The sequence below is a fragment of the Rattus norvegicus genome, chromosome 9 (assembly GCF_021556685.1).
Source record: "Rattus norvegicus strain SHRSP/BbbUtx chromosome 9, alternate assembly SHRSP_T2T, whole genome shotgun sequence".
NCBI classification, from domain to species: Eukaryota; Metazoa; Chordata; class Mammalia; order Rodentia; family Muridae; genus Rattus; species Rattus norvegicus.
The window spans coordinates 84,707,974-84,735,102 of record NC_141542.1 but is presented as its reverse complement, the minus strand read 5'-3'; the positions used below and the strand labels follow the sequence as shown (position 1 = coordinate 84,735,102).

Below are 27,129 nucleotides of genomic sequence, written 5' to 3'. Positions count from 1 at the left end.
AGGAACCTCTAGATTGTTCTTTTCTAGTCTCTAGTAGAAAGGATGGGGTAAAGGTCTATGTATGAAAAAAATTAATATCTTTTCTGTTTCTTCCAACTTCAATTTTTATCAGATTATATTAATGTCACAAATTCCAGTGCTGTTCTATGAATTGGCTACTTTTTAAGACTTAAACTTCTTAAAAAAATCTTAATTGAACTTTTAAATGTTTTAGATCTTAATTTTATTACAAAGTAACTCAGCAATTGTCTTTCAACCAGACACAAACATTCCCTACATGGTGTTCTCTCCTCTCTCTCTCTCTCTCTCTCTCTCTCTCTCTCTCTCTCTCTCTCTCTTTGTGTGTGTATGTGTGTATGCTTGTGTGTGTGTGTGTGTATCATCTATATCACTATCATCTTCCTTTCTCAAAGTGTCAATTCTCTGAAAAGACTGGCACTCACATGAAAGAAAAATTTGATCTAAACACTTAGGCAGTGCTACAGACTTCTCCTTGGACTGTTAATAATGCTTCAGTATGAATTCTGAGACATATCTCCTTAAGAATCTGTCTGCATGCTTTCGGCTACTCACTAGAAGTAATTCAAGAAAATCAAAGCCAACATATTCTCTACAGAAGTGGGAATTTCTAATATTTGGGTTCTACTGACTCTGGTCACTTCTCCATGGTCAAATGGCCAAAAAATTTAAGGAGCCTCACATGTATCTACTATAGCACCATAAAAACCAAAACATTTTTAGCTTTTCAGTGAGTATTGATGTTAAATGATGAATTACTCAGTGTGCACTCAACTTCAGTGTCTTATTGCTACTTCGTTTACATCAATAATTCCAATCATTTTGAAAGTTTCGAGTGATAGTTGCGATTGAGGTTTTTTTTGAAAAATAATCCCTACCACTCCTGAACTCCCTGCAGCTGAAGTCACCTGCACAAATCAGGCCCACTCACATGTAATCTGAGCTGAGAAAAGAAACAATGAGGCACCACCCCTACCAGAGAGACTATTAGATATTAATGGCTGCTGGATAGGAGGGTACCATTTTCCTCTATAGCACAGCTGCTGCTAAGTTACCTTTACAGCAGTACATTACCTCCCTTCATGTTTAGGTAACAAACTCTGAATTCAGTGGGCCACATACAAAATGAAAGGCCTTGAGCAAATGGGGGACACCAGTGAGAGAGGGAGAAGAAGGAGAGAGGGGAACGAGGGGATGAGTAGTAGCAAAATTCCTATATAGATATGTGAAAGCATCAAAACTGTACAGTGGAAAGTAGACTCAAACACAATACAAATGCTGTCCACCACCAAAAAGAACCACCCTAATAACGATGATGATGGTGATGATGATGATGGTGGTGATGATGATGATGGTGGTGGTGGTGGTGATGATGATGGGGGTGGTGGTGATGATGGTGATGATGGTGATGATGGTGATGATGATGATGATAATGATGATAGCAGCTGCCACTGTCCCATAATCTTGTACCAATATAAGTACTTTCACTCTCATCTACAAAAATGTATATCTGGTCTACAGCAACTAGTATGACTTTGTATGTGTGATACATAGGAAATCCAGCATTCAGCTCTATTTTCTCTTCTTTTGGGAAAAAAAAATCCACAGCGGTTTCACCCTTACACACTACCATTTAACTTGTTCAGACATATTGGAGATGCCCATGAATATAGAAATTCAACCAGATAGGAAATTATTAGTCCCATTGTGCACATCAGCACAGCAAGTTTGAGGGAAGGCTCTTGGCTGCTGGTGGATTTCCTTGGCAACAATGCTTTCCCTAGCTAAGCTCTCTTCTTCAGCAGCTAACCATGCCTCTTACTTGAAGGAAAGACTGCAATTTTATTGTCTTGCATCAAATATCCTATATACAAGTCAACTATGATAATACACACACACACATGCACACACACACACACACACACACACACACACACACACACATGAAATACTGAAAATGTAAAATATGTACCATAGTGTAGAAATGTTAGATGCCATGTGGAAATTACAAAGACAGGATTATTTTATATATACTCTTAGCCACTTTATCCTCTCTGTCTGCCCTGTTATTCTTAATTAAAAATGTATATTCTTCAGTAATAAAACCTGAGTTTTCTATGTCCCCAGCTCATTCGGAAATACACAGATGCCTTAAGAAGTTTTATTATCCGAGTGCTTGCCACATAGCAAGAATACTTTGGTTTTAGGCATGAGAGTGAAGGTTTTAAACAATGATTTTAGTAACAGTAAGTGAGATGAATGAGATTATCATGATTTGCCTTTGGGTTCAACTGGCCAATTTAGAACTAACTATAGTATATGTGGAATTTTCTGATTTCAAAGGTGTTTTAAATCACACTTGACTAAATAAATACAATCTGCATTAGTTATTTTCTATTCCTGTGACAAAACACCATAACCAAGGCACTGTATAAAAACAAGCATTTAATTAGGGGCTCATGGTTCCAGAGAGTTAGAGTCCATGATCATCATGGAGGGGAGCACGGCAACAGTAGACAGGCATAGTGCTGAGCAGTAGCTGCGAGCTTTTATCTGATCTACAAGCAGAAGGCAAAGAGAGCTAATTGAGAATGGTGTTGGCTTTAGAAATTTCAAAGCCTGGCCTCGCTGCTCCAACAAGGCCACGCCTAGTCCTTCCCAAACAGTTCTACTACCTGGGAACTAAGTATTCAAACATATGAGCCGAGGAGCTCAATTATCATTAAACCACTACAGTGTACTTAAGATTCTGATTCACCAGAATCATGCATGCATTTGAGTTTATGTTTCTTCCTTTCTAGCTACCTTTTCCTATGTTATTCACTGATGTCTAGTATATCTTTATCTGGCCATTCTCCTGATTCTGTGCTGAGTACCAGTGTTATAAATAAGACTTTAGAGCAATTCCTCTTCTAAATGCACTTAGAACTTATGTTCATCTCCTTTGCAGGTGCTATGCTAAAATATACTGGCAATAGCTACTTAAGAGAGAAAGGGTCTGCTTAACTAAGGGTCTCCCACTTATAGGTAATTATTGTGGGCTAATTAAGGTGGTTGGAAATTGAAAACATTGATCAAATCACATCTGTATTCAAAATCTCAGGGTAATGAATTAATACATGCGTGCTAGTACTTAGTTCGTTTTTTTTTTTTTTTCTACCAGGGCAATGCTACCATCCACAATGAGAAGGTATTCATCCTAAGACCAAACTCATTTAGACAATTCCTCATTGAGTTGCTTCCTGGGTGTCTCTCTCTCCTCTCCTCTCTTCTCCCTCTCCCTCTCCCTCTCCCTCTCCGTCCCTCCCTCTCTCCTACCTTCCCTCTCCCTCTCTCTTTTTTCAACTCAACAATTAAAGCCAACCATCACATTGCAAATAAAATAAAATAAAAACCATACTAATAAAAAGCTGGGATACCATTGATGTGTTATTCCCTCGAGATAAATAATGATTTCTTGGTAAATATTTGATGAATCAAAAATTAATGTAATCAGGATAAAGAGTTTCCCATGTGGTGATACAAAATCAAGGCAAAGTAGCCATCAGGAAATATAAAGGGAACAGAACCTGGAGAGATAAGTGAGGGTAAGAGAAGCAATCTATGACCTGCTGATAGGCTACTTTATTTAGATGGAGGCTTATGTGAGGAACGTTGGAAAGGGGAAGTTGGGAAATGGACGAGGATTGCGATTACCAATGGCCTTCAGTGCCAATGCAATGGAACTTCATTTAACCTGAGGGCAAGGGGAGTGGCTGCAGTTTTGCAAACCCAGAAAGTAACTGATGTAAAAAGAATGCCTAAAACAAGATCAGCAAGAATGTTATTACAGTATTCTAGCCAACAAAAGATAACATAATTAAATTATCATAAACTCTAGGGTTCTCTAGTGAATTCTGTCTTACCCAGTTCCCCTGCTAGAAGTAATAATACATTTCCTTTACTCCCAAGTAATTATTACGATGGTAAGATATGTGGATCTTTAACCACAACAGAAAGATGAAGAAAGTGTCTAGTTTTAGAGTTTAGAAGATGTTTTAAGAAGAAAAACTTGGGTGCTCAAATCTGAGGAGTAAGGTAGAGAAGAAATCTAGGAAAACATTGAGATATCTGATTTGCACAAATGAATGAGTTATTATTAATATCAATCACTAAATGAAAAAACAAATAGATTTGATTTGTGAGGAAAGCATATGGTCATTTCCACTAGAGATTACAATTTTGGAAATCCTGTAGGATAACCCAATGGAGATGCAAGCCAGTAGCAGTCCATTATGTGGGAATCTGCGACCAATATTTCAGTGTTACCTGACAGTAGGTCCACCATGAATTATGAACACTAATTCAAGGAAGTCTTAGAATTATCTGAGAGAGAAAATAGATTTTTTTTGACAGAGAAGCTGAGTCCCTGAACAGATCAAATGAGAATCATTTAGGTTCGTTTCCTCCTTTCCAGCCACCTTTTCCTATGTTGTTAACTGATGTGTAGCTTGTCCTTATCTGGCCATTCTCCTGACTCTACAAGGCCCATATCAGTGGACCTGGAACTGGTGGACAATATGGTCGTATCTCATACAGAAGCAAAACAGAAACAAGTAGAAGCCTGTTAGAGAATAATGAGGATTTCATAAACCTAAAACTGAATAATCAGCCTTGGTGAGGAACCAGATACAGACCTCATCATCTTCGGAGTACCAGCCAGGCCCCTTCTGACTCAAACATGATCTCAGGATCAGGTAGCTGAATTGTCTGTTCCCTGAATCGAGTTATAAAAGTTGTTTTTCTACCCAGACTTGCGGAGATTTTCTTGTTGGTTAGTAGCCATCTGACTTTCAGGAAAGTAACTTGCTATCTCTGTAGGCCTGGCAGAAAATAGTGTGTGTGAATGTGTCACCGCTGGCATCCATGTCAGACTTAAATTATACTGTCTGGTTTATTTTAGGTCTGCTTTATTTTTGGTTTATTTCTTCTTATTATTGAAAGAGAAATGTTAACTGTTTTAGAACTTGAAAGGAAATTATTATATCCCTGATCCTGACTAATCCAGTTGATTTTGGAAGTAAGAAGTATTAGTCTATTTATTCCCCCTGAATTCCAGGAAATTCCAGAGCAGTCCATGAATAGACACAGGAATGCTTTGAATATTTTTCCATCTCACTTTTTATAAGCGGCAAAGTCAGATTTTGAGACAGAGAGAGAGAGAGAGAGAGAGAGAGAGAGAGAGAGAGAGCACGAGCAAGCTGTTTGGACTTTTGTGAACAAGTAGGTCTTGGGGAAAGCATTTTTCTCTTGGGGTACTGCCTTCAATCCGATATTCATTTTGCTCAGATCTGTTGTAAATACCAGCCTGTTTCTATGAAATGTAAGTGGTGTTTGCTCTGGGCTAGTGGGACAGCCGTGTGCTGTTTGCTCTGTCAGGAGCTCTCCTGGAGTATCCGCTGTACCTTATTCAGATCAGCTCACAGGAAGCAGCTGTCCTAATTCCAGGTGGACTGAGAGAAACCTTTTCCCTCACAGTCACAGCTGTGCCACCTGGTAGCTTAAAGAGCAGTAGTCAGGTGAATGAACCATTGTTACAAATTCACTTTTTATCTGGCAAACACTTTGCAGAAGCCAGCAGAACTGGAGGTATTTCCAATCTGGTCAACATTGAAATGATGTGAACCCAGCAAGGAGGTCATTGTCTGGGCTGAGTGAAAATGCTTGTGAGCTGCCAACACATATCATTTAAAACACAGGATGAAATCTACATGCCAAAATAAGCTTTATGAAATTTGTAGTTCTAGTAATATTACTAATATTATATTAATATTAATAATATTACTTATCCTACTCTACTTATTAGATAATCTATGCCTTTCATATATTTTTACATTCTTCAGCATTTATTGATGCAAATACTGCACATATATATATATATATATATACTTTCTAATGTAGCTTACAAAAGAAGGATGAAAATTTCACAGTTTGTTATTTGCAAGCAAATAAGATAATATAAAAATTGTAAATAACATTATTAAGTAGGGCTCATATGTGGTTTAATGAATCATATTTTCCAATAAGTATATTTACATATGGAAATAAAGGAAAAGAACTGACCCAACATGAGGAATGTTATAAGAGTTAATGAGCATGGTTGAATGGGTTCAGTAAGCTTCTGCCACTGTATAAACTGATATCATCAGTAAAACTTCTCACCCGAACACATGTGTGCAGAAACGTAATAGGAGGAACTGATTTAAATAAGCCTTTACCAATAACACTAAGAAGAAATTATAACCATACCATATACTGGCATGATAAATTTTAAAATAATGATATCCAAACTCAGATTATTTGTAGGACATAATTTTTTCTTTCTTAGTTCAAAGCTATCCTACATACTGTTTATTTTTTAAACTAATTTATAATTGTAGAGATTACATAAAATGTCTATGTGTATTACATGAATTAAAACATTATTGAAGTTTAACTATATTAAGTGATCATAAAGATGTATATATGTATTGATTTTCAATAACTAATTTGTACAGCTAGAATATTCAAGTAGTATACCCCCTCTGTGGAAGGAAAGCTGTTTGTAAATAAAGTTTTAATCTAATAAATAATTTTAATTAGCATATTTATGGGACAACTTTTGGCTCTAGTATTTGCTATTGTAAGATTGTCCTATAAACTCATAATCTATTAAAAAGAAAGGCTGATGTTTATTCAAAAATTTATTCTTTATTAATATATCCAAGTATTCCAATATATTTTATGTTAGAACAAATTGTAGTGTGATTTTGCACATGTAGGGCAAATACTTTCACTTAGATCATGGGGGAAAAGAGGCTTCCTTTTAGAAACTTTTTAAAAATGGATAACTGGAATAGTTTTCTAAAATTATTTAAGAAATGTCCATTTGAAACCATAAGTTATAAAATAATGTATAGCAAATGAGAATCAGAGAATCTTGTTTCCAGAACTATCACTAGTTGGTTTTATGACTTTGAAAATTAGTATCTTAAATCATCATCAAGTCTCAGGCTTTTGAGATGGCTCAACAGGTAAAAGAGTTTGCTGCTAATCCTAATGACCTGAGTGTTTGAGCCCCAGGACCCACAGAGTAGAATGAGAGAAAAAATTCTCTGCAAGTTATTCTCTTGCCTCCATGTGTGTACCATTTCTGTCACAATAAATAAATAAATAAATAAATAAATAAATAAATAAAATTTAAACCAATTCTCCATTATTAAATGAAATGTTTAAGTTAATAATTATTTCAAAATTACACCTTTGCTAATCATCATCCAAATGTAGTGTTTTTTTTTCCTATATCCTATTATCATGTGCTGCACAGAGGATATGGTTGAGTGTGTAGATAATACACTGAAACACAATGAGAGGTGCTGACCATGATGGAGAAGTATTTATGAGACAAATGTTCAAGAGTCTTTGCTTCATGCTAGTCACACTGCAAGAGTTAACTCTCAATCCTGTGAGTTTAAGAGAAAATATTCACTTTCTCTTCCAACCATTGGAAGACTGAACGTGACTTTTTACGCCACCTGTCATACAGCCCATACTCCTTTCAGTCAGAAAAACTGGTCCAAGAGGTAGAGGGGTTTATTAAATGCTCCGTGATATAGTGAAGTGTATCCAAGAATGGGACCCCAAAGTTAGGAAGACATTTGTAGTCCTTTGTTTGGAATCTGTGTAACGTTTGTCTTCAAAAGAAGGGAGAAATTACATGATCTGACCAGAAGAAATAGCAAGAGGAGAATCCACCTGGCTCATCTAATAATAACTTTCTTGCAAGATCTAATGGATGGACCTCAGAAGAACAAAGACAAACTCCTCACAAGTCTGAACCTCTTAAAGTCCCCCATACGTAGGAATTAACCGCCACACTAAAAATCTAGCCTGCACAGTCTTAGTTGATGCAGTCAAGATGTAAAACACAACAGCAAACAGAATTAGAACTGACTCTAGGGCAAAGAGATAAATTCCAAACAATTACTAATCTTTAGAGAGGTGAGAAATATCTTATTGCTTACCTTGTACAAAGCTAGGAAATGTTGACTCCATTGTAATTTTTTCTTTATGCCCTTTCATTTTTGACTGTGTTAATAACACTCTCGAATTTCAGTATGTAATGGCTCTTAGATCAACGACTTAAAGCAAAAAGAAAATGGTGTGAAATTTTCAGTTTCACTGGACTGATTCATCTGGTGATGAAGATTTTAAAGTTAACTATCTTCTAGTGAAGAACTATTTGAAAACACTTGATGATAGGTGGTCAGTAGTAGATTTATCAATCATTGATAGGTGATATACCCATAGTAAATATATGGTGATAAATAATAAAATAGATAAATAGATGTATAGATAGGTAATAGATCATATAGAATATATATGTATACATAAAAGCACAGACAAGTAGAATGATTAAAGTTAGTAATTGAAATATTACTAGGCCTCTCCCACATGGGTACATTTTAGAAGGTTTTCCCCAAGTACATAAACTTGTAAGGAAGGAAGACAGAATTATACAGCTGTATATTAGAAATTGCACACAATGCAAAAACACTTTGTCTGAGTTGATATCTGACCTGTGACAAAGTGAAAATGCCCAGCAGACTGTTAAGCATACATGCCCTGGGGGATAAAAGGTTGAAAATCCATAATAGTTACTGTGTGGAAGTGTCTAGGCAATACATTAGTGCTGATGGATTAGCGATGTCTTACAGACACATTCCCTTTCAGACGACAGGATCTATACTCTTGGCTCTTGAAATTGCTATAGTTTGTAATACTTGCTGTCAAAAATTATAATTCTTTGAAGATACTCATTAAGCACGTTTAATTGAGATAGGTGTTAAGCATTTAAAGATGTGTAATTTATGTTTTCTTAGAACACACATTGGTATGATAATCTTTTAAACTACCAATAGCGGATTAATGGATTATCTATTTAAAATTTCTTGGGATCAATATTAAATGATACAAGCATCGATACTGTGCGTGTAATCAGATAAAGGTTCAAATATGTATCGTGCAACTGTAAGGTTATTTTTGAGGAGTTGAAAGTGCATCAAACACTACATTTGCTGCACTTGCTAAGACTTGCCTTCTCTATAACCTATGGTATTTGGGTTCAAGTCAATCATACAATGTCCCAGGGATAGGGCCATGACGTTAAACTTCCTCTATCCATCACCCTCACTAATCGCCCCACCATGAACACACTCCACATCACCCACCAGCCTAACCCCTCTCTTTCTATCTCTGTCCTGCTGACAGTAAATCCTCTCACCAGCTAATTGAATGAGTGCACCTGGTGCTGCCTCCCAAGGATCCACAAAGCCAGACTTTGATGGACAGCAGAAAGTGGCAGGACGTGAAAACAAAGCCTTTTTAACTGAGAGCCAGGGCTTTGTTCTGCTCAAGACTCTAAGGTCACACCAGCTCATTCTGGCTGTGTTGGGGATCTTAATTTTCACTCATCCAATTTACTTGCAGCTGTCATTCTTTCCAATATTAAAAGTTCAGCGCCTCGAATGCTGAGAATTTAAGAAAGAGGGGGAATGGGATGCGCCTGTTGCAAACTGAAAACAGCAAAAGCAAGTGAAATCTGGCTTGGCTCTGAAGTACAAAAAGTTATTTTCAAAGCCCATAAATTATGACATAGTGATTAACATGTAATTTAAATATATTTAAACAACAATTATATCACATTTCCAGCCCAGCTAATTGGCCTCGCAGATGTTCCCTGGGAGCTGCATGGCCCTTCCATGGGGAAATGAATGAGGTGCTTTTTATCATGGAAACCAGATAAAAAAGCAAACAGAAAGAAAAATGGAAACAGAAACATAAAAAGCAGCCAGTAACCCTAAAAACAATGAACATGAACGTTAAGGGTTTTGTGTAGAATTTGTTTCCGTTTTAATGCTGAAAACCGGGAAGGGGAAAAAAAAAGCATGAAGACATTCTGTTACTGCGATTCTGTCACTGGGAAGCTGTTTGGCAGTGTGTCCAGAGAGGGAGCTGGCAGGTTGCTGATGGCGAGACTTGTCAAAGCAGGGACAGGAAGATGCATTCGATGAGACAGAGGATGAGACAGAACCTCACTTCTCTCAGAGCAAGCTAACTGCAAAAGTCCAGTTATTTGCAGTACACCACCTTGGAAAGTAAAGGCATTCTATTCCAGAAAATGAAGACAGGTAACGGGCTGTCTCCTGACTAAGAATGGTTTGTGACTTAGTCCTTTGATCATTCATCTTTCAAGTTCAAAAAAAAAAATACAAAATGCACAGTCAACTCTAGCTTTAGCTGTGATTCAAATCGAGCATTACCCACAGAACAGGCATTTGTGGCAAGTAAGAGGTCGAAGGAAGACAGGCAATTACTAATATTTTGGAACACTCTGCCTTCTCATGTGAATTCATGCCAGCAGCATGATTCCTTAGTGTTCATTTGTTTTTAATTGTATAATCTCAGACAATATCCAATAGGTCTGTATAAATCCCAAATGAACAGTGTGTCCACATCTTTTCTAGTGGGCCATATAGTATTTCTAACATCTGTAACAGTGACCAGTCATTGTTATCATGAATATTTAATAAACATTAGTCAAATACTAGTTAATCGGCGATTGATGATAATAAGTCTGGGGTTTGAAATGTTATAATGCTAATTCAGACAGTTCTTGCACTTTATTTCATGCCACTCCTCAATTTTACAAATCACTGAACTGTATAAAATATTCCTTTCTCAAATATTATGGACGAATAGAATTGATTTTCTGTCTTTATAAAGGACAGCAGGTACGGGAAGCCATATTTATGATGGTTAGAGAACAGATAAGCATTAAAAATGTATCTTCGATGGACACCATTGACATGAGATTGCTTGTCTTCAGGATCCTTATTAGCTAACATATACTTATATGTTATATATGGTCTACATTTATATAATAGAACAGAACATAATTTGTCATTCTGAAGAACAAAGTAGTGACCAAGGATAAAGCTGGGATATATTTTACAACTGAATATGTGTGATTCGACCTGGAGCCTAAAATTTCTAACAGGACAAAAGAATACATGTATAGTATAGTGGCAATTCCCGTGCACCAAATGTTAAATATATCTATAAAGATAACCCGAATGCCCATGCATTACTGAATGTGTGGTGTATATGCATCATCAGATACATAGATGGACCTAGTGCTCTTATCCTAAGTGAAACAAGGCAAGCACACATACAGCCTCACTCAGCTCTGTGTGTGACTGGAGAAGTAACCATAGGGTGAGATGTATTGTAAATTCATTAGAAAACTTGTTCTTTGATCGTTCACACAAGCAGCACTGGATAAGTGAAACTGTATGATTCAATTGCTATCAATTTACATTAAATAATTATTATTCATAGAAACAATCTCCTAAGATTGCTTTATGACTCTCTTAAGTTGTCAGAACACTGACGTGAGAGGATATTTAGCAAGGATATTTCATATAAATGGCATAGGTGGCTTGAAGGCATTTTAGTCATCTCTGTTGGGTTCGGATCAGATGTAGAGAGCTGGATCATAATGGCAGCATTATTCATTAGGCTCTCTACCAGCAAAGCAGAGAAGTTCTCCCAGAGAAGGCAGTTAGTATGTTTAAAAGTGAGTGAATACATGAGTATATTTCCATATTACGGAGCAGACATCCCCTCTTTCTCTTTCTAAGAAACATTGTCCTTAAGAGCTACTTGTATTTTGCCTCCACTTTTATATAGCCTGAAGGATAGAATATTAAGCTATAAAAATATAGATTTTAAAGCCAAAACTTTGTTATAAGTCTGCCTACCTAGAAGAAATAGAATGTGTATTTCCAGTAAAGATTTTTTTTTTAATTTTCTTCCGTATCTTACTTTATAAAAATTAAGATAGAAGATAAAATACTATGTGGTTTGTTTCTAAGGAGAGACTGAGTGGCCTTTATTGAAATGGTGAAAATAAATGTAGCTTGATAAAAATATTTTCAGACAAATTGGAATCCACCTGCTATCGCCTTCGAATCTCTCCCTCCCCCCCCCCTTTTTTTTTTGTTTCTTCTAAGGAAACAAACTGGCATCTTGTGATGATCTAAATAGCAGGGAGCTGTTTTGGTCTTTTGATATGCAAAAACCAAACATCCTTTATTTTAAAATATAGTTTCATTATTCCTAGCTCCCCACCCCCAGTCTTCTAGTGTTAGTCTGAAAAAAGTGATGATTCCCATGTCAGCCTTATTTTTTTAAATCATTAAAAATTTTACTTTCTCAATCTGACTTTCTTTGTCTTGGGGTAGAATTGGTGTTTAAATTTGCTTGCTTATAGTGGAAATGAACACACTTTGACTATTTAGGAAAAAAACCACTGTTGTGCACTTTCCTTTTTGGCTCATGCAAATCGTATCTTTTCTTTTCTCTTTTCTTTTTTTTTTAAACTTTTCATCCATGTTGCCTCTTATTATATCCATCATTCCATTTTTCTTTCCTATTAGAGTGAAATTGGACACAGCCCTCCTCCTGCCTACACCCCCATGTCAGGAGTAAGTATTTCGCATTTGGCCATCATCTTTTAGGAGTTTTGGTCTTCTCTCTTAACATCATTTCTTCTTTTGTCTTCCCATAATTTCCTCATTTCTGCCTTTGCCAACAGTGAGTCAAGAACTGGCTGTAGGTCCTGTAGCTGCCTGTGTAGAATGTATCTCAGGTGATAACTGGAGCTAAGATGTCATACATCAACAGGCACTTTCAATAATTAGTGAAAAAATTCATCCAACTGGGCGAAGATGTTATCTTCAGTCTCATGACTGCAGGTCATGTGCTGCAAGGTCTGAGTCTCCGTGACTGTCTTTTTGGTAGGGACTGGACACTCAAAGTCATAGTAGCCACAGACCAGAGGGTAGCATTGGCATTAATAATGTTTAACTATACTTCTGCAATTAGGGCCATTTGTTTTAACATTTTATAGCAAAATTATAACAAACTCAGGCAACTGTAGAAAAGGAACATAAAATCTTTTTTATTAGATCACGCTCTAGTTACTTGGTGATTTTAAAAATTAAACGTTCAAACTATTTCTCCATGATTTTTACCTATTAAGAAAACGAAGTCAGGACACAAAGAGCTAGAGATTGGAATTTCAGCACTGGAAAGATACAGGCAGGAGATTCCCTAGGGCCTGCTGACCAACCTGTCTGGGGAAATAGATGGGCTCCAAGTACAGTGAGAAATTCTGCCTCAAGAATTAAGGTAGAGGCTACATAGCAGCCTGGGGGTTGTGGCCCCTTGGGGAGCACATATCAGGTAGCAAAATTACAGCTAAGAAGTAGCGAGAAAATAATTTTATGCTTAGGGGTCATCACAACATGAGAAAAGGTATTAAGGTTGAGAACCACTGCTATCAAGGAAGACACCCAGCATTGACCTCTAACTTCCATATGCATATATAACTTCACTCACACATGCACAGCAAAGAAAAATAGAATTTCACGTATTTCTAGTATTTACCTCAACTTCATTAGCCCGCAGGGAAACAAAAATTAATTGATTACTAAATTTGCAAGACAATGTGTTCGGTATCCATATGGCTAATAACATTCAGGTTTCTTCTACAATTTCCCTACCAGCTGATTCTCCCAATGCGTTTCTAATCTTTTAACAGAATCAGTTTGTGTACCAGGATGGGGGTTTCGCTACACAACAAGGAATGCCCATGCCCTACCGAGCCACAACCAGCACCATACCAGAGGCTCCAGTCGCCCAGGGTGCAACGGCTGAGATGTTTGATGACTCCTGCTGTAATGGTACCCTGCGAAAGCCAGTGGTACCCCACGTCCAAGAGGACAGTAGCACTCAGAGGTATAGTGCCGACCCCACAGTGTTCGCCCCAGAACGGAACCCTCGAGCAGAACTGGATGAAGAAGGCTACATGACTCCCATGCATGACAAGCCAAAACAAGGTACACGCTGATCGCTCTCAAGTGACTGTGCTCGGTGATCACTGCCATCAAACATGCGGGGTGGAGAAACAAGCTTCCAGCCTGCAGGAATGGTGACATTTGAGATCTATAATCCAAAAGGCCCAGGCCACTGCCACTTCAGAATCAGTGGTCTCTGTGTGCCTAAGTATTTCTTTCAATAATGCTAATCCCAGGCTTGACCTGAACAAGAAATTGGATTTTTAACAAAATCCTGAAGTGATGTATTAGACAAGGAAGCCTGAGATATGGCAACCTAACGCCATCTTTAATGTAGTAGTTGAATGAGTTATAATATTCTAGGACTTCAGAACCATTGCTCTGTTGAAGTTGGCATGGAGGTTGGAAAGACAGGTGTTACTGGCAAAGGGCCAAAATTTTTTATGCCAATGATAAACGAGCTGATTTATTTAAACCATGCAATTTCACTCCCCTAGCTTAGGGTTGGGGTGTGAATGTTGTAGACTGCTTTCTTAGCACGCAAGAGAACTCAGATTTAGATCCCAGTATTTTACAAATATCTATAAGAACTAAGTTTACCATAGGAAATTGTGATTTGTGTGTGTGTGTGTGTGATACTTTGAAAATAATATTTGATTCTGTATGCACTTACCCATACCACAATCTTGAAGATTGTTTGTTAGTTTGTGAGTTAATAAACACAGAAAAGTTAAACACCCAGGTTAAATAACATTTCAGTTTTAAAATCAAACCCAAAAATTCTCTTTCCTTCTAATATATCCATACAACAAGCGGAGAAGAGAAATAATGGTTATTAAATGTAGGAATCGGGATGATATCCATCAGTGTCATTAGAAGCCATATATGGTGCATTTAGAAGAGAACTGTGTGAAACCCTATGAAATCATCATTATATGACTTTGTTCACTGTTTATAAAACAGAAGCGACTGATCCCTAAATGACCTAACATCGTATAATGAGGGTTTTGATGACTATATCGCAGAATAGATGGTAGACAGATACATATAGATAGACAGATAGATGATAGCTTAGATAAATGATAGATGGATAATAAACAGAAATGAAAATTTCTGTCTAGAGGGTATTTTGGGGAAATTTTTAGTTTGTTTTTATATGTATACGTGCTTATATCTGTGCATTGGTGTGTGTGTCTCTTTGTGTTCATAACTGTGTTTATGTCACATGTGTGCTGTTATTCTTGGAGGCCAGAAGAGAGCATCAGATCCCCTGGAGCTAGAGTTACAGGTTGTCATCAGTGGTCTTGTATTGATGCTGGGAACCAAACTCGGGCCGGCTGTAAAGTCCGCAAGCCTTTAACCACTTTCTCCACTAGCAGAACAAGTATACCATCCTAACAGCCCCAATAAAAGGAAGCACTTAGGTGCATTTAGAAGAGAAGAATATTTTAAAATACAGGGATTCTGCCCTTAACTTTTCTGTCACTATTTTGTTTCATTTGAGCCTACTCTCTTTCCACATTCCGATAAAATCTTCAGGTTTTTGTTTTGTTTTGCTTGTTTGTTTTGCTTTGTTTCATTTTGTCTGAGAATTTATGAAAACAAATTCATAGCTCCCTTGTTCTAAAGAAACTGACCATTGCTGTTAACTTTAACCTGATTATGGTTTTCCAGAAGTAGATGTCTGAACGTAGTATCTTTGTATTATTTCAGAATATCTGAATCCTGTGGAAGAGAACCCTTTTGTGTCCCGGAGGAAGAATGGAGACCTTCAAGCTTTAGATAATCCAGAGTATCACAGCGCTTCCAGCGGTCCCCCCAAGGCAGAGGATGAGTACGTGAATGAGCCCCTTTATCTCAACACCTTCACCAACGCCTTGGGAAATGCAGAGTACATGAAAAACAGCTTACTGTCTGTGCCAGAGAAAGCCAAGAAAGCATTTGACAACCCCGACTACTGGAACCACAGCCTGCCACCCCGGAGCACTCTTCAGCACCCAGACTACCTGCAGGAATACAGCACAAAATATTTTTATAAACAGAATGGACGGATCCGCCCTATTGTGGCAGAGAATCCTGAGTACCTCTCAGAGTTCTCGCTGAAGCCAGGCACTATGCTGCCCCCTCCGCCCTACAGACACCGGAATACTGTGGTGTGAGCTCAGCTAGAGTGTTAGGTGGAGAAACACACACCCGCTCCATTTCCCTTCTCCCTCCTCTTTCTCTGGCAGTCTTCCTTCTTCTCCCAAGGCCAGTAGTTTTGACACTTCCGAGTGGAAGCCGTAGAGACGCAATGATAGTTCCGTGCTTACCTAACTTGAATATTAGAAGGAAAGACTGAAAGAGAAAGACAGAGGGGCACACACTGTTTCTTCATTTCTTCATATGGGTTGGTTAACAGAGTGTCTGTCAGAGCTAGAGAAGGTCTAGGAAGTGTAAGGCAATACCAATACCGCCTGCTGTCAAAGAGCCCCATCTTTGTTCTCTTTGCACTCTGCACTCTCTCCCTCCTTCTCTCCCTGTCCCCATCTCCCTTTAATCTATCAATGCTGGTGATGATCGGAAGCCCAGACTCTGTTCTAATCTGTAGCCATAGTCTTGTGCATATTCAAGCATCCCTGAAATCATTCTAAGGCTTCCATTAGAACAAAAAGATAAGCAGTTGGACACCATTTGATAGTAACTGAGATTGAGAAGCCAATTTCTTTCTCCAATAGTTTCTTTCTTGGCAAGTAAGAATGGCCAATCCAGCTTTTGTGAATTTTAAATCTCCATTATAGTTATAACTGGCAATTATGCTTGGAAGGCATCTCTGTGTACTTCTTTTCAATTTTGGTTTGCTTTGGCCTATTCCTTTATATCAGTTGCTCCCCTTTTGGCTGCAGTTTCTAATTGTAAAGAGGTTTACATAAAGGCCTCTTGACAGACTTCAAACAAAAACATATGATACGATGTAGAGATTGTTATTTTAAATCATTCAGTCCTTAAAACTAGAAGAGAAAGCCAAGATAGTAGTAAAAAATAGTATCAAAACTAGATCTCATGTTTCACACTACTGAGTTTCGTCTTCCCTTTCGTTTTCATTCTTTACCATTTTATTCTTCCCCCAGAAGGCTTGACAAGGCAGTGGGAATCTTAGGAGTAGAAGGGATGCTAAGAAACAGGTCTGTGTGGTTCACAAAACTACTGAAACTTTCAGGGTGGTCCCGTGGGGGATCCATGCAGTGGGAGAAACACTGGATTGGGTACGTCTACATGGAAGGTACTCAGAAATGTAGTTTGCACTTAAGCTATAATTTTATTTGTTCTTTTTCTGAACACCACTTTGGATTTTTGAATGAAGCAATATGGAAGCAACCAGCAGATTAACTAATTTAAGTACTTCATTTTAAAAAAAAAAAGGATGTAAGATAAAGACAGACTGTGGAAATACCAAACCAAGCCAATTAGGACTTTGGAACAGTACCCAGGGATTGTGGTGAGAGGGTCAGCACATTACCTTCATATGATGTGACATTTGCTGTGTAAGGAAGTATGTTAAGTTTATACTCTCTGTGTGAACGGATGCAAGTTAAGGACTGGCGTGAATTCCATAGAGATTCTGGAATGACATTCTGTTTATATTGACTAGGTGACTTAACTCTTCACACCTAAGTTGCTATAATTAAAAGCAAACCATCAACATTTGAAGCCTATGAATAGGTCCATGCTTGAGTTAAAAGTTGTAAATAAACATGAAAACCCTTCTCACGCAATTATTTTATTATCCAGTATATTAATCTTTTAATAATTTATGTAATGACTCTTTCTTCATATACTACCATACTATGTCCAGGTTGTAGATCCCTCTGATAGGTTTAATTTTGAAAAAGCACCTATAGTGTTAAGGTTAGTGATGGGGACAGTGACAAATGAATCTTTAGGAAATAAGGAAACAATACATCTCTCTTTTCTACAAAATTCTCCTCCAAGTCTTTTAGGTTTTTAAACATTTCTTTCTACTGTTAAAGTTTTGAGAGAACATTAGATTCACTAGCAAAAAAATAATCAATTAGATTAAAAATCTTCTCAGTAAAATAGAGAGTACTTAAGGGAGAAAATTCTCAAGGGAGTTTACGTTTCTACCTATTTTGAAAAAGTAAACCCGTGCATCCAAATCTAGAATCATTCAACTGATATTAAAAGTCTACTGAAAGTATGTGGGGGATAAGTGAAACCATCCCTGACTTCAAATTTTAACAATCTAGATTTATTTGCTGTGACATTCTTATTTCTCTATGAGTCCAAGGAATCAGATTGTATTAGCTATTTTGTGAATGGATACATGGAACATTTTGTAAAAGTTTTCAGAAGTCATTGGGATATATTTTAAACATCCTTCAAGCTACTGAAGATGACAAATATAATCGCCTCTGTGTTCTTTCTCAGACACAAACCGGACCACATGAGCATTACATCACTGGCAAACTGATATATCTGGAGTGTTGCCATAAAATCAGGGCAAACTCCTGGGAAGTGTTGGGTTTGTTCTCTTCTTCAGGGAAGAGATGGCAAGCGAACTGAAAGTGAGAGTTGGAAAGAGCAGAGGGGTCTGTGAGATCCTGTCTAGAGGAATTTAGCCATGAATTTACCAGATGCAGAATGATCCGGGGGGCCACAGCCTGAAAACCCAAAGTTCACCCCAATTCAGAGGCATCCACTAAGACAAGGGACCTTATATAAGTACCTATTTCCCTTAAAGTAAGCCTCTGTTAGTAAATAAATCTATACCTAACCATTACTGTCAGCACCTTGAAATGCTACAAGGACTTTTTCTTATCACTTAAAATATCCCCGTGGCTTCTAGTGGGATAAAGAAAGCAATTATTTCATTAGTAAATGAAAGGAGATAATCTCCTAGCTGTTAATTCAATGTAAATGTAGTCAATGAGGGTTGCCCTTTTCTTCCCTATAAGCACAGGATTTGCAGTTCCACTCATCTTCCCCTAGATGCAGGTTTGAGGGAGAATGACCCCAAGTGCCATTTTTATCATTCCTTTGTATGACTTTTTAATATATACTTGATTTCAGTTTTTCTGGTATTTCTTGTTTATTTAGATTTGACTACCTAGGCCCTGAATTCTAGGGGACATTATTCAAGTATGTATTAATGGGACAACAAGTAGGAATCATGGAGGATGTACACTCATTTGCTTAAGAGAACAACATGTTTAACCCCGTAAAATGAAACTGTAAAACACCAATACTAAGCTTGTAGATTATGGAATAGCAGGTCCCAAGACTGGGCAGCACCAATCAAAATATGCAGGATCTATTTGTAAAGCAGTAAAATTAATGTTAAATTTGAGCTTCTTATCTTTTTTAAATCATCAAATTGTAACGATCAAGCTTATCTTGGGAAATCCTACTTTCAGGGAGGAAAATTTTTTTAGCCACTTAAAGAAGCCAGTCTTGAGCAGAGAAAAGTTGGGGGAAGTTCAGAGCTACCAAAGTGCTGCTATTCAAGCAAAGTTGATAACAAAGCTATGCCCAGCTGAACTAACTACATTCGCAGCACAGATTAGGTATGGATCACTCTCTCTAGAAGCATTCTTGAAGAGATGTGGAAACAATGCAAATTGCAAACTATTAAAAAAAAAGAAAGATGGAAGACTTACTAAAACAAACAAACAAACAAAAAAAACCAAAAAATGGAAGACTCACTAAGTATGAACCTGCTTTTCATAGGTCACGAAGAATGTCTGATAGGCCCTATCTTGAAAAAGAAATGGGGGACTTCTAAGTGAGACACTGTCATGTCCTATACCTTTGGAGAATGACACATATTGTCAATGGTGGAGAAAAAAGGAGGGATATGAGGCTTCATGAATAGATGAAGTTAGTGGAATAAGTGGTGGAGTTCCTGAAGGGTCAAAACTAGAAAGAGTAAACAAACGTGTTTATGCCTGTGCCTGACACAGAAAGTTGTAAATACAAGATTCTCTTGAACGGGTTTAACCTTTATTTAAAAACTGGAATTTGTTGTCCACCTGTAAGTGTTGATTATTTAACTAGTACACGTAGCTCATAAGGTAATAAAAATGGTGACCATGCAAGCATGTGTACAATTGGACACAATCATGACAATGCTCTAAGACATAGAATTCACTAGGCTAGCAGATGTTAAATGCTTTCAATAGTAATGACCAAATTAAATTAGAAAAACTAGCAAGGAGCATAAAATAACAATAAAATTCAGACTTTGAAAACGTAGGATGGATTTTGCGTAGTAAATAAGTTTCCCATTTAAATAGTTATTTGTTGGAGTTAGCAGATAGCAGGAATAGTGATGTTTCACGTGTAAAGACTGGCTTTATAGTGCTACAGTCGATTTTTCTCATGTCCTCTTAGCCCTTCGTTTCATTTTAATTCATTAAGTATAAAGTGATGCTGTATTTGGGGACTCTGGTTTGCAGATATCACTTTGAAGGGTTTAACAGGCAAATAAACCACAGGAGAATTTAAGAGACCTTTATAATGAATAATGGAAATTTTCAAAAAGGGTCTATTGCCTTTCGCAGTTGCGGAAAAAAAATGTGTGCTTACCCCAGTGGTTTAGAAAGCAAGCAAAATATTTAATTTGTGAAGTGTCCTTTCTTTTCCTACCATCTTGCAGATATAACCAATATGGAACCCATTTTCACTTTTATTGTTACTATTTTTTTGATAAATAGATGCCTAACCAAGAATTTTAAGCTATTCTATTGGTGTTCTTTTGGACTCTAGTTTTTTTTAACTGTTTATTTGTTATGGAGCAAATAGGAAATCCAAGAGCAGAGCTATGAGCAGTTAAAAAGCCAGACAAACCAATTTCTACTGCATGTATCATGGGCACAGAATCCGGTTGTGCCTCTCTGTATCTGAGGGACAGTCTTATACTGGTGTAGACACGCAATGGCAGGCTGTCATCCCCTGCTGACCATTGGTTCATGACCAAATGATATATGAATATAAGTGTGAATCCGACATAATTTTAAAAGATCTTTGACAGTTCAGACCTTCTCCATGATGACTCTAAGATGAGGCCAGCATTTACATTTTCTGGTTGGACACCTTTTTCTAAGCCCAGAGTTGCCTTTGAAGGTGTTCTCTCTCCTGTTATAAACATGAAGATTTGAACATTGTATCAGGCCAGGTGCCCTTGTGTTTGTGTATATAAATCCATCCAACACAAGACACTGCTTTGCTTCTCCACTAAATGAAACTTGATAAAATGTTAAGACTTTCCGACTCTCTCTGTTCAAGTCCCACTCACTTAATCAGGAGACAAAAGTGTGTGGTGTGTCTCACCTCACTCCTGGCCGAGAGATGGTTTAGGCACAGAAAAATGCTTCTAGTGCCACAGGCTGTAAAGACTATATAAGCCCCAATGTTAAGGGAAGATATCCATGCCTCCCCTGGAAAGAAATCCCTTGAAAGCCAACTTTGCAAGTAAGTGATCACCTTGTCATAAATAGGACATTGTGTTTCCCTCGGAACGTTTAGAGGAAAATAGCATCTTTACTTTCCCACCCCCAACTCTCACAATGCCTTTGCCATGTTTTTTTCTATCACAAGTTCAAAGTGGCTTTCCTGGGGTACCACTTTCTTAAGCCATAGTGGATCTCTGAAGAACCACATCCTCTTCTGAAACACTGACCCAGCCTTTGCCTCCAAATGCCTGATGGTTTTTTTTCCATTAAAATATCTAACCACTCTAGAAGGTGTTTAAATTGCTTCTCAAACAAAAGACAGCACAAAAGATATATATATTGTTTAGGGTGTTAAGATTGTTTTTTCGTGACAATTGATTCTATCACTGTGGGCTTCTCTATAGGATTTTAAGATTAGTTAGCTCTGTAATGAATCTTAAGACTCTCATTGTATGTACATACACTTCTAGATCTTACATTAATCTTTCCATGAAAACTATATATGTGTATATATAGTTTTTATGTATGTATATAAAACTAAGTTATTGCCGCCAACTAACTTATTTCCTTTGATCACCTTATTTTATTTCTGATATAAATATTTTACAGCTGCTAGAGTTTTGGGGTTTTTTTTTCCAAATGAAGAGTTTTATTATCACGAAGGTAAAGGCAATTCACCTGTGCGAACCTCCTGTGACTCTTGTTGGAACATCCATCTATCTAACAAATTTATAATAAGCACCGTTTCACTGTAATGAAAGTCTGTGTTGACTGACAGAACTCTATCTACTCTTTCTCTACTTTAGGAGGAATTTTTCCTTTTAATACTTTAGTGTGTCTTCCCCTTGTCACTAAAAGTGTTTATATTTGTATAGATAAACAAGTACAAGAAAACGAGCTTTTGCATCTGTAGGCAATAGTCGAATTTGTCCAAACCACTTTGTCTTTACTGCTACTTTTATCCCTGATATGTTGATGTTTTCCCCGGGCCTGTTACCTTTTTGAAGAAAAGCAAACCACACTCCCTCTCTATTGACAGAAATCCGATGTTCAAGTATCATTTCCAGTGTTTTTCGGTTAATGGAGGGGTTGCGTCATTTTCCTTAATGTAAGAGTCATCTCCCTGTATAGTTCTTGATCTCTCAGGGGCTGGGAGTGGGGAGTGAGGGAACAGCTACCATAGAACTCTAAGAACCAAGAACCCTTATGGAATTACTCCGGAATCAGCTATGAAAGTTATTTTCTAACTGTAGATATATGTAAGCCGTTCTTTTTAAGTAAGGTACTTTGAAATATGTAGCATAAACTGGTACTGCTGTTAAATGGGTCGACTATTAAACTGAGCAGCTGTGCAAGGGGCAGTTAACTTTGAATGCACACCTTCCTGGCTAGCTTGTATCCATCTCATCACCTGAGCACCATGGCCTTCATTGCTGCACACCAAGAGTGTTTCTCCACATGCTCTGGCTGCTTGATCATCTCTCTCTCAGTATCATTAGAACAAGATCAAATGTAAATGGTATTAATGCGCAAGATAATTCATGGCACACGCTAAACTAGGTCACATTAAATTTTTCAAAACTTCATCTCGTGCACGCACCACAGTAGTTAACTAAGATCAGTTTGGGTGACAAAGGGAGGCAATTTGCAGAAGAGGCAGAGTTATGTCTGTTCCCTAATTTTCTTGACATGTAAACAGAAAACCAGCTCTCTTTCCTCTGAAGAATCATCAAAGGACAGGGCTGTTAAAAAAAAAAAAAAAACACAACTTGCTGGTAAGTCATCAGTGTTTCATTTAAATCCCAGCATTCAAAGTTAGCTGCCTTTTTTGAAACAAACAAACAAAAACTACTACTGTATGTTTGAAAATGTGAATAGTATTTTTATAGCTTGTTAAAGACATGGCTAGCTGCATTTGTAAATAGGGATAATGTTGCTTTGATTTTCTTTGATGAGCATCTTTATTTGGAACATAATTGTCTTTAGGGTTGATTTGTATATAAGTAATTGGCTTGTGATTGTTTCTCTTTTGGTTAGAAGTTATCGTTTTGACATTACCTGTGATTCTGTGTTCAGCACTATTGTGATGTGTCCAACCTCTGCACTCGCTTACACAATAGGATATGCCAATTGTGTGTGGTGAAATGTTATTTTCATTTTTTTCTATTTTATCTATGAAGGATTATGCACTTAACACATACTAACTTTTTTAATGTTAGGTCTATTTTTAGTATAATTTCCCGATTCTTCTCCAACCCTTCAGCTTCTTTTCCCTCCTTTCCCTATTTTCTGTTGTTATAGAGGATGAGGGAGAAAATGTATTTTAAATGGATGTAATTAGGCTTTTTGAGGTAGTTCTCAAGGATCCTCTTTTGACTCTTGGGAAAGAATTGTGCGTGCACAAGGCAAATATAGAATGCGAGCTGCTTTGCCTCATTCCGTACTGATCATCCCAAATGAACAATTTGAAAACTGTTCTGCCTTTTTGTTACATGAATCTGTCAGAAATATATTTTTAATTTAATATAAATGAAATTCAATAAAATATGAAACAAATGCTCTTTCTGTGCTAGAACTTTTTTAATAAGGAAAAAAAATCAGTCGGGGAACAGAAAGGTTTGTTCTGCATTTAATAATCAGAAGATGTGAAAATTGCTTTATTTTTATTCATGCTTAGGAACCTCATTGATGATTCCTTAGAAGCCTGCAGTTGGCTGGACTGTGATCTACTCCATATGCTCTCACCATTCAGGCATATGCCTATTGACTCGTCTGCACAGACTGTGCTTAATGAACTGAGGTTGGTTTCTTTCACTGGGAATAAAAGAAATATAAAATATTTTGTAGGTGGAATCCAAATGACATTTTGTTTCTTTGTATCTTCATTGCTGTCCATGATGATACTTCTTTTTTAAAATAGAGACTGCAGATGGCAACACCATGCTCACAGAAGGAGGGGGACAGTGGAGAGAATGAGGCATTCAGTTGGTAATTAGGGACTTAAGCCCATGGAACTCTGGGAAAGTGATATTGGATGCTCAAATCTCTTGGCTTTATCTTCTCATTTCAAAATTTAATATTAATCCTTCTTGCCTGTGAAGTGTAGAAATGTTACAGTTCCGATAATTTCTCATTAGAAATCTATTACTGGGGAAAATTTCCTGAATAAAACACCAATGGCTTATGCTCTAAGATCAAGAATTGACAAATGGGACCTCATAAAACTGCAAAGCTTCTATAAGGCAAAGGGCACTGTCATTAGGGCCAAACGGCAACCAACAGATTGGGAAAAGGTCTTTACCAATCCTAGAGGGCTAATATCCAATGTATATAGGGAACTCAAGATGTAAGACTCCAGAGAGCCAAACAACCCTACTAAAAATGGGGCACAGAGCTAAACAAAGAATTCTTAATTGAGGAATATTAAATAGCCCAGAAGCACCTAAAGAAATGTTCAACATCCTTAGTCATCAGGGAAATGAAAATCAAAACAACCCTGAGATTCCACCTCATACCAGTTAGACTGGCTAAGATCAAAAACTCAGGTGACAACAAATACTACAAACAATGTGGAGAAAGAGGAACACTCCTACATTGTTGGTGAGACTGCAAGCTGATACAACCACTCTAGAAGTTAGTCTGGAGGTTTCTCAGTAAATTGGACATTTTACTACCTGAGGTCCAGCTATACTACTTCTGGACAGATACCCAAATGATGCTCCAACATACAACAAAGACACATGCTCCACTATGTTCATAGCAACCTTACTTATAACAGCGAGAAGCTGGAAAGAACCCAGATGCCCTTCAACAGAGGAATGGATACAGAAAATGTGGTATGTCTACACAATGGAGTATTACTCAGCTATCAAAAACAATGACTTTATGAAATTCGTAGGCAAATGAATTTAATTAGAAAATATTCCTGAGTGAGGTAACCCAATCACAAAAAAACACACATGGTATGCACTCACTGATAAGTGGGTATTAGCCCAAAAGCTCAAATTACCCAAGATACAATCCACAGGCCACATGAAGCTCAAGAAGAAAGACAACTAAAGTGCAGATGCTTCAGTCCTTTATAGAAGGGGGATTAAGAATATTCATAGAGGAGATATGCAGGCAAACTTGAAGCAGAGACTGAAGGAATGACCATCCAGAGACTGCTCCACCTGGGGATCCAGCCCATATGCATACAGCCACCAAACCCACACAGTATTGCTGATGCCAAGAAGTGCATGCTGACAGGAGCCTGATATAGCTGTCTCCTGAGAGGCTCAGCCAGTGTGACAAATACAGAGTCAAATGCTAGCAGCAAAACACTGAACTGAGAATGGGGTCCCCATTGGAGGAGTCAGAGAGGGAACTGAAGGAGCTCAAGGGGCTTGCAACCCTGTAAGAACAATAATACCAACCCATCAGAGCTTCCAGGGAATAAACTACTACCCAAAGAATCCACTTAGACAGACCCATGGCTCCAGCTGCATATATAGCAAAGGATGGCTTTGTTGGACACCAATGGGAGGAGAAGCTCTTGGTCCTGCCAAGGCTGGAGCCTCCTAGTGTAGGGGAATGTCAAGATGGAGAGGCAGGAAGGGGCGGTGGTTTGCGAAGGGGAAGACCATTGTAGAAGAAGGGGAAGGAGGAAGGGATAGGGCACTTATGGACAGGAAACCAGGAAAGGAAGTAACATTTGAAATGTAAATAAAAATATCCAATAAAAGATGATAAAATGAAAGAAATCTATTATTCTTTCTAACTACTCTGCTTATTTAATCATATATGGTCTAGACTAAATCAAAGAACATCAACAAAACTCTTTTAACACAATATTTTACAGAAAGTTCACTTGAATATGTTCAGTTATAACCCTTTAAATATTCTTTTCATAACTGCTTATTTGGAATGGTCATGCTTACATACCCTCACACCCACCCTTGGATGCTTTGACCTTTTCATTTGAATCAATCAGTGTCAATTAACTGTGTTCCTGATGAAATATGTCAGGACGCCATGCATCTAAACCACAGACATACTAGAAAAGAGAGGAAACAACTTTCTCCTTTCGCTTTACGATATAGCTGAAATTTCCAATAGGACCATGCTAGTTTACATCACTTCTAATATTCGTCATATAAGTAAAATAAAACAAAACGGGGAAAAGGTGTAGAGTCATGCAACTAGAACTTCCAGGTGCTACCCTGGGAGGTGGGTTTCCCATCTGCAGTCTTTTCCTTTTGTCTGATGGTTAACGAGTTCTTTCGTCTTCTACCCAACCATGTGCACCTGCCGAATAAAAGCTGCAATCTAGTGGGAGCCTGCTTCATGGTCATGCACTGACTCCAGCTAACCATGATCGTCACTATTCATTAGTTTCTTAACAAATGAATGAATGATCTTCAAATGCAAAATACTCGGGATCACCTTACTTATAATGGACAATTAGATTCTCTTCATTCAAGTAATACATGCCATGTAGTCCTATGTAAAAAGCTCCCAAAACATAACCATGTGGAGGACCTGTACAGAAGAGTGCTAGAAGCCGAATTGGTAATGGTGCCACCCATGCCGCTTTGCATATCAAAGAATGTTGTAGATAGCCACATTGTTTTCCTGGTAAAGTTGGTGCATGAATCAATACTAATAGGGGTGATACAGCACAGAAAGTCCCTGATTTATAAAGAAGTTGATGCATTTTCTAGGATTTGAAATGTGCAAAA

General features: G+C 37.6%; 1 protein-coding gene across 6 annotated transcripts in view; it reads left to right on the top strand.

Moving 5' to 3' along the window:
- Erbb4 (erb-b2 receptor tyrosine kinase 4) overlaps positions 1-24,420 on the top strand; it is a 1,069,446-nt gene extending 1,045,026 nt beyond the window's left edge. For 2 of the 6 annotated variants that reach the window (XM_087567480.1, XM_087567484.1), the window contains 3 exons: positions 12,537-12,584; positions 13,703-14,000; positions 15,672-19,027. In XM_087567480.1, coding sequence (XP_087423606.1) covers positions 12,537-12,584; positions 13,703-14,000; positions 15,672-16,117 — 792 coding nt within the window. In that variant the 3' untranslated portion in view covers positions 16,118-19,027. 6 annotated transcript variants of the gene reach the window in all.
- The last annotated feature ends 2,709 nt before the right edge of the window (positions 24,421-27,129 follow it).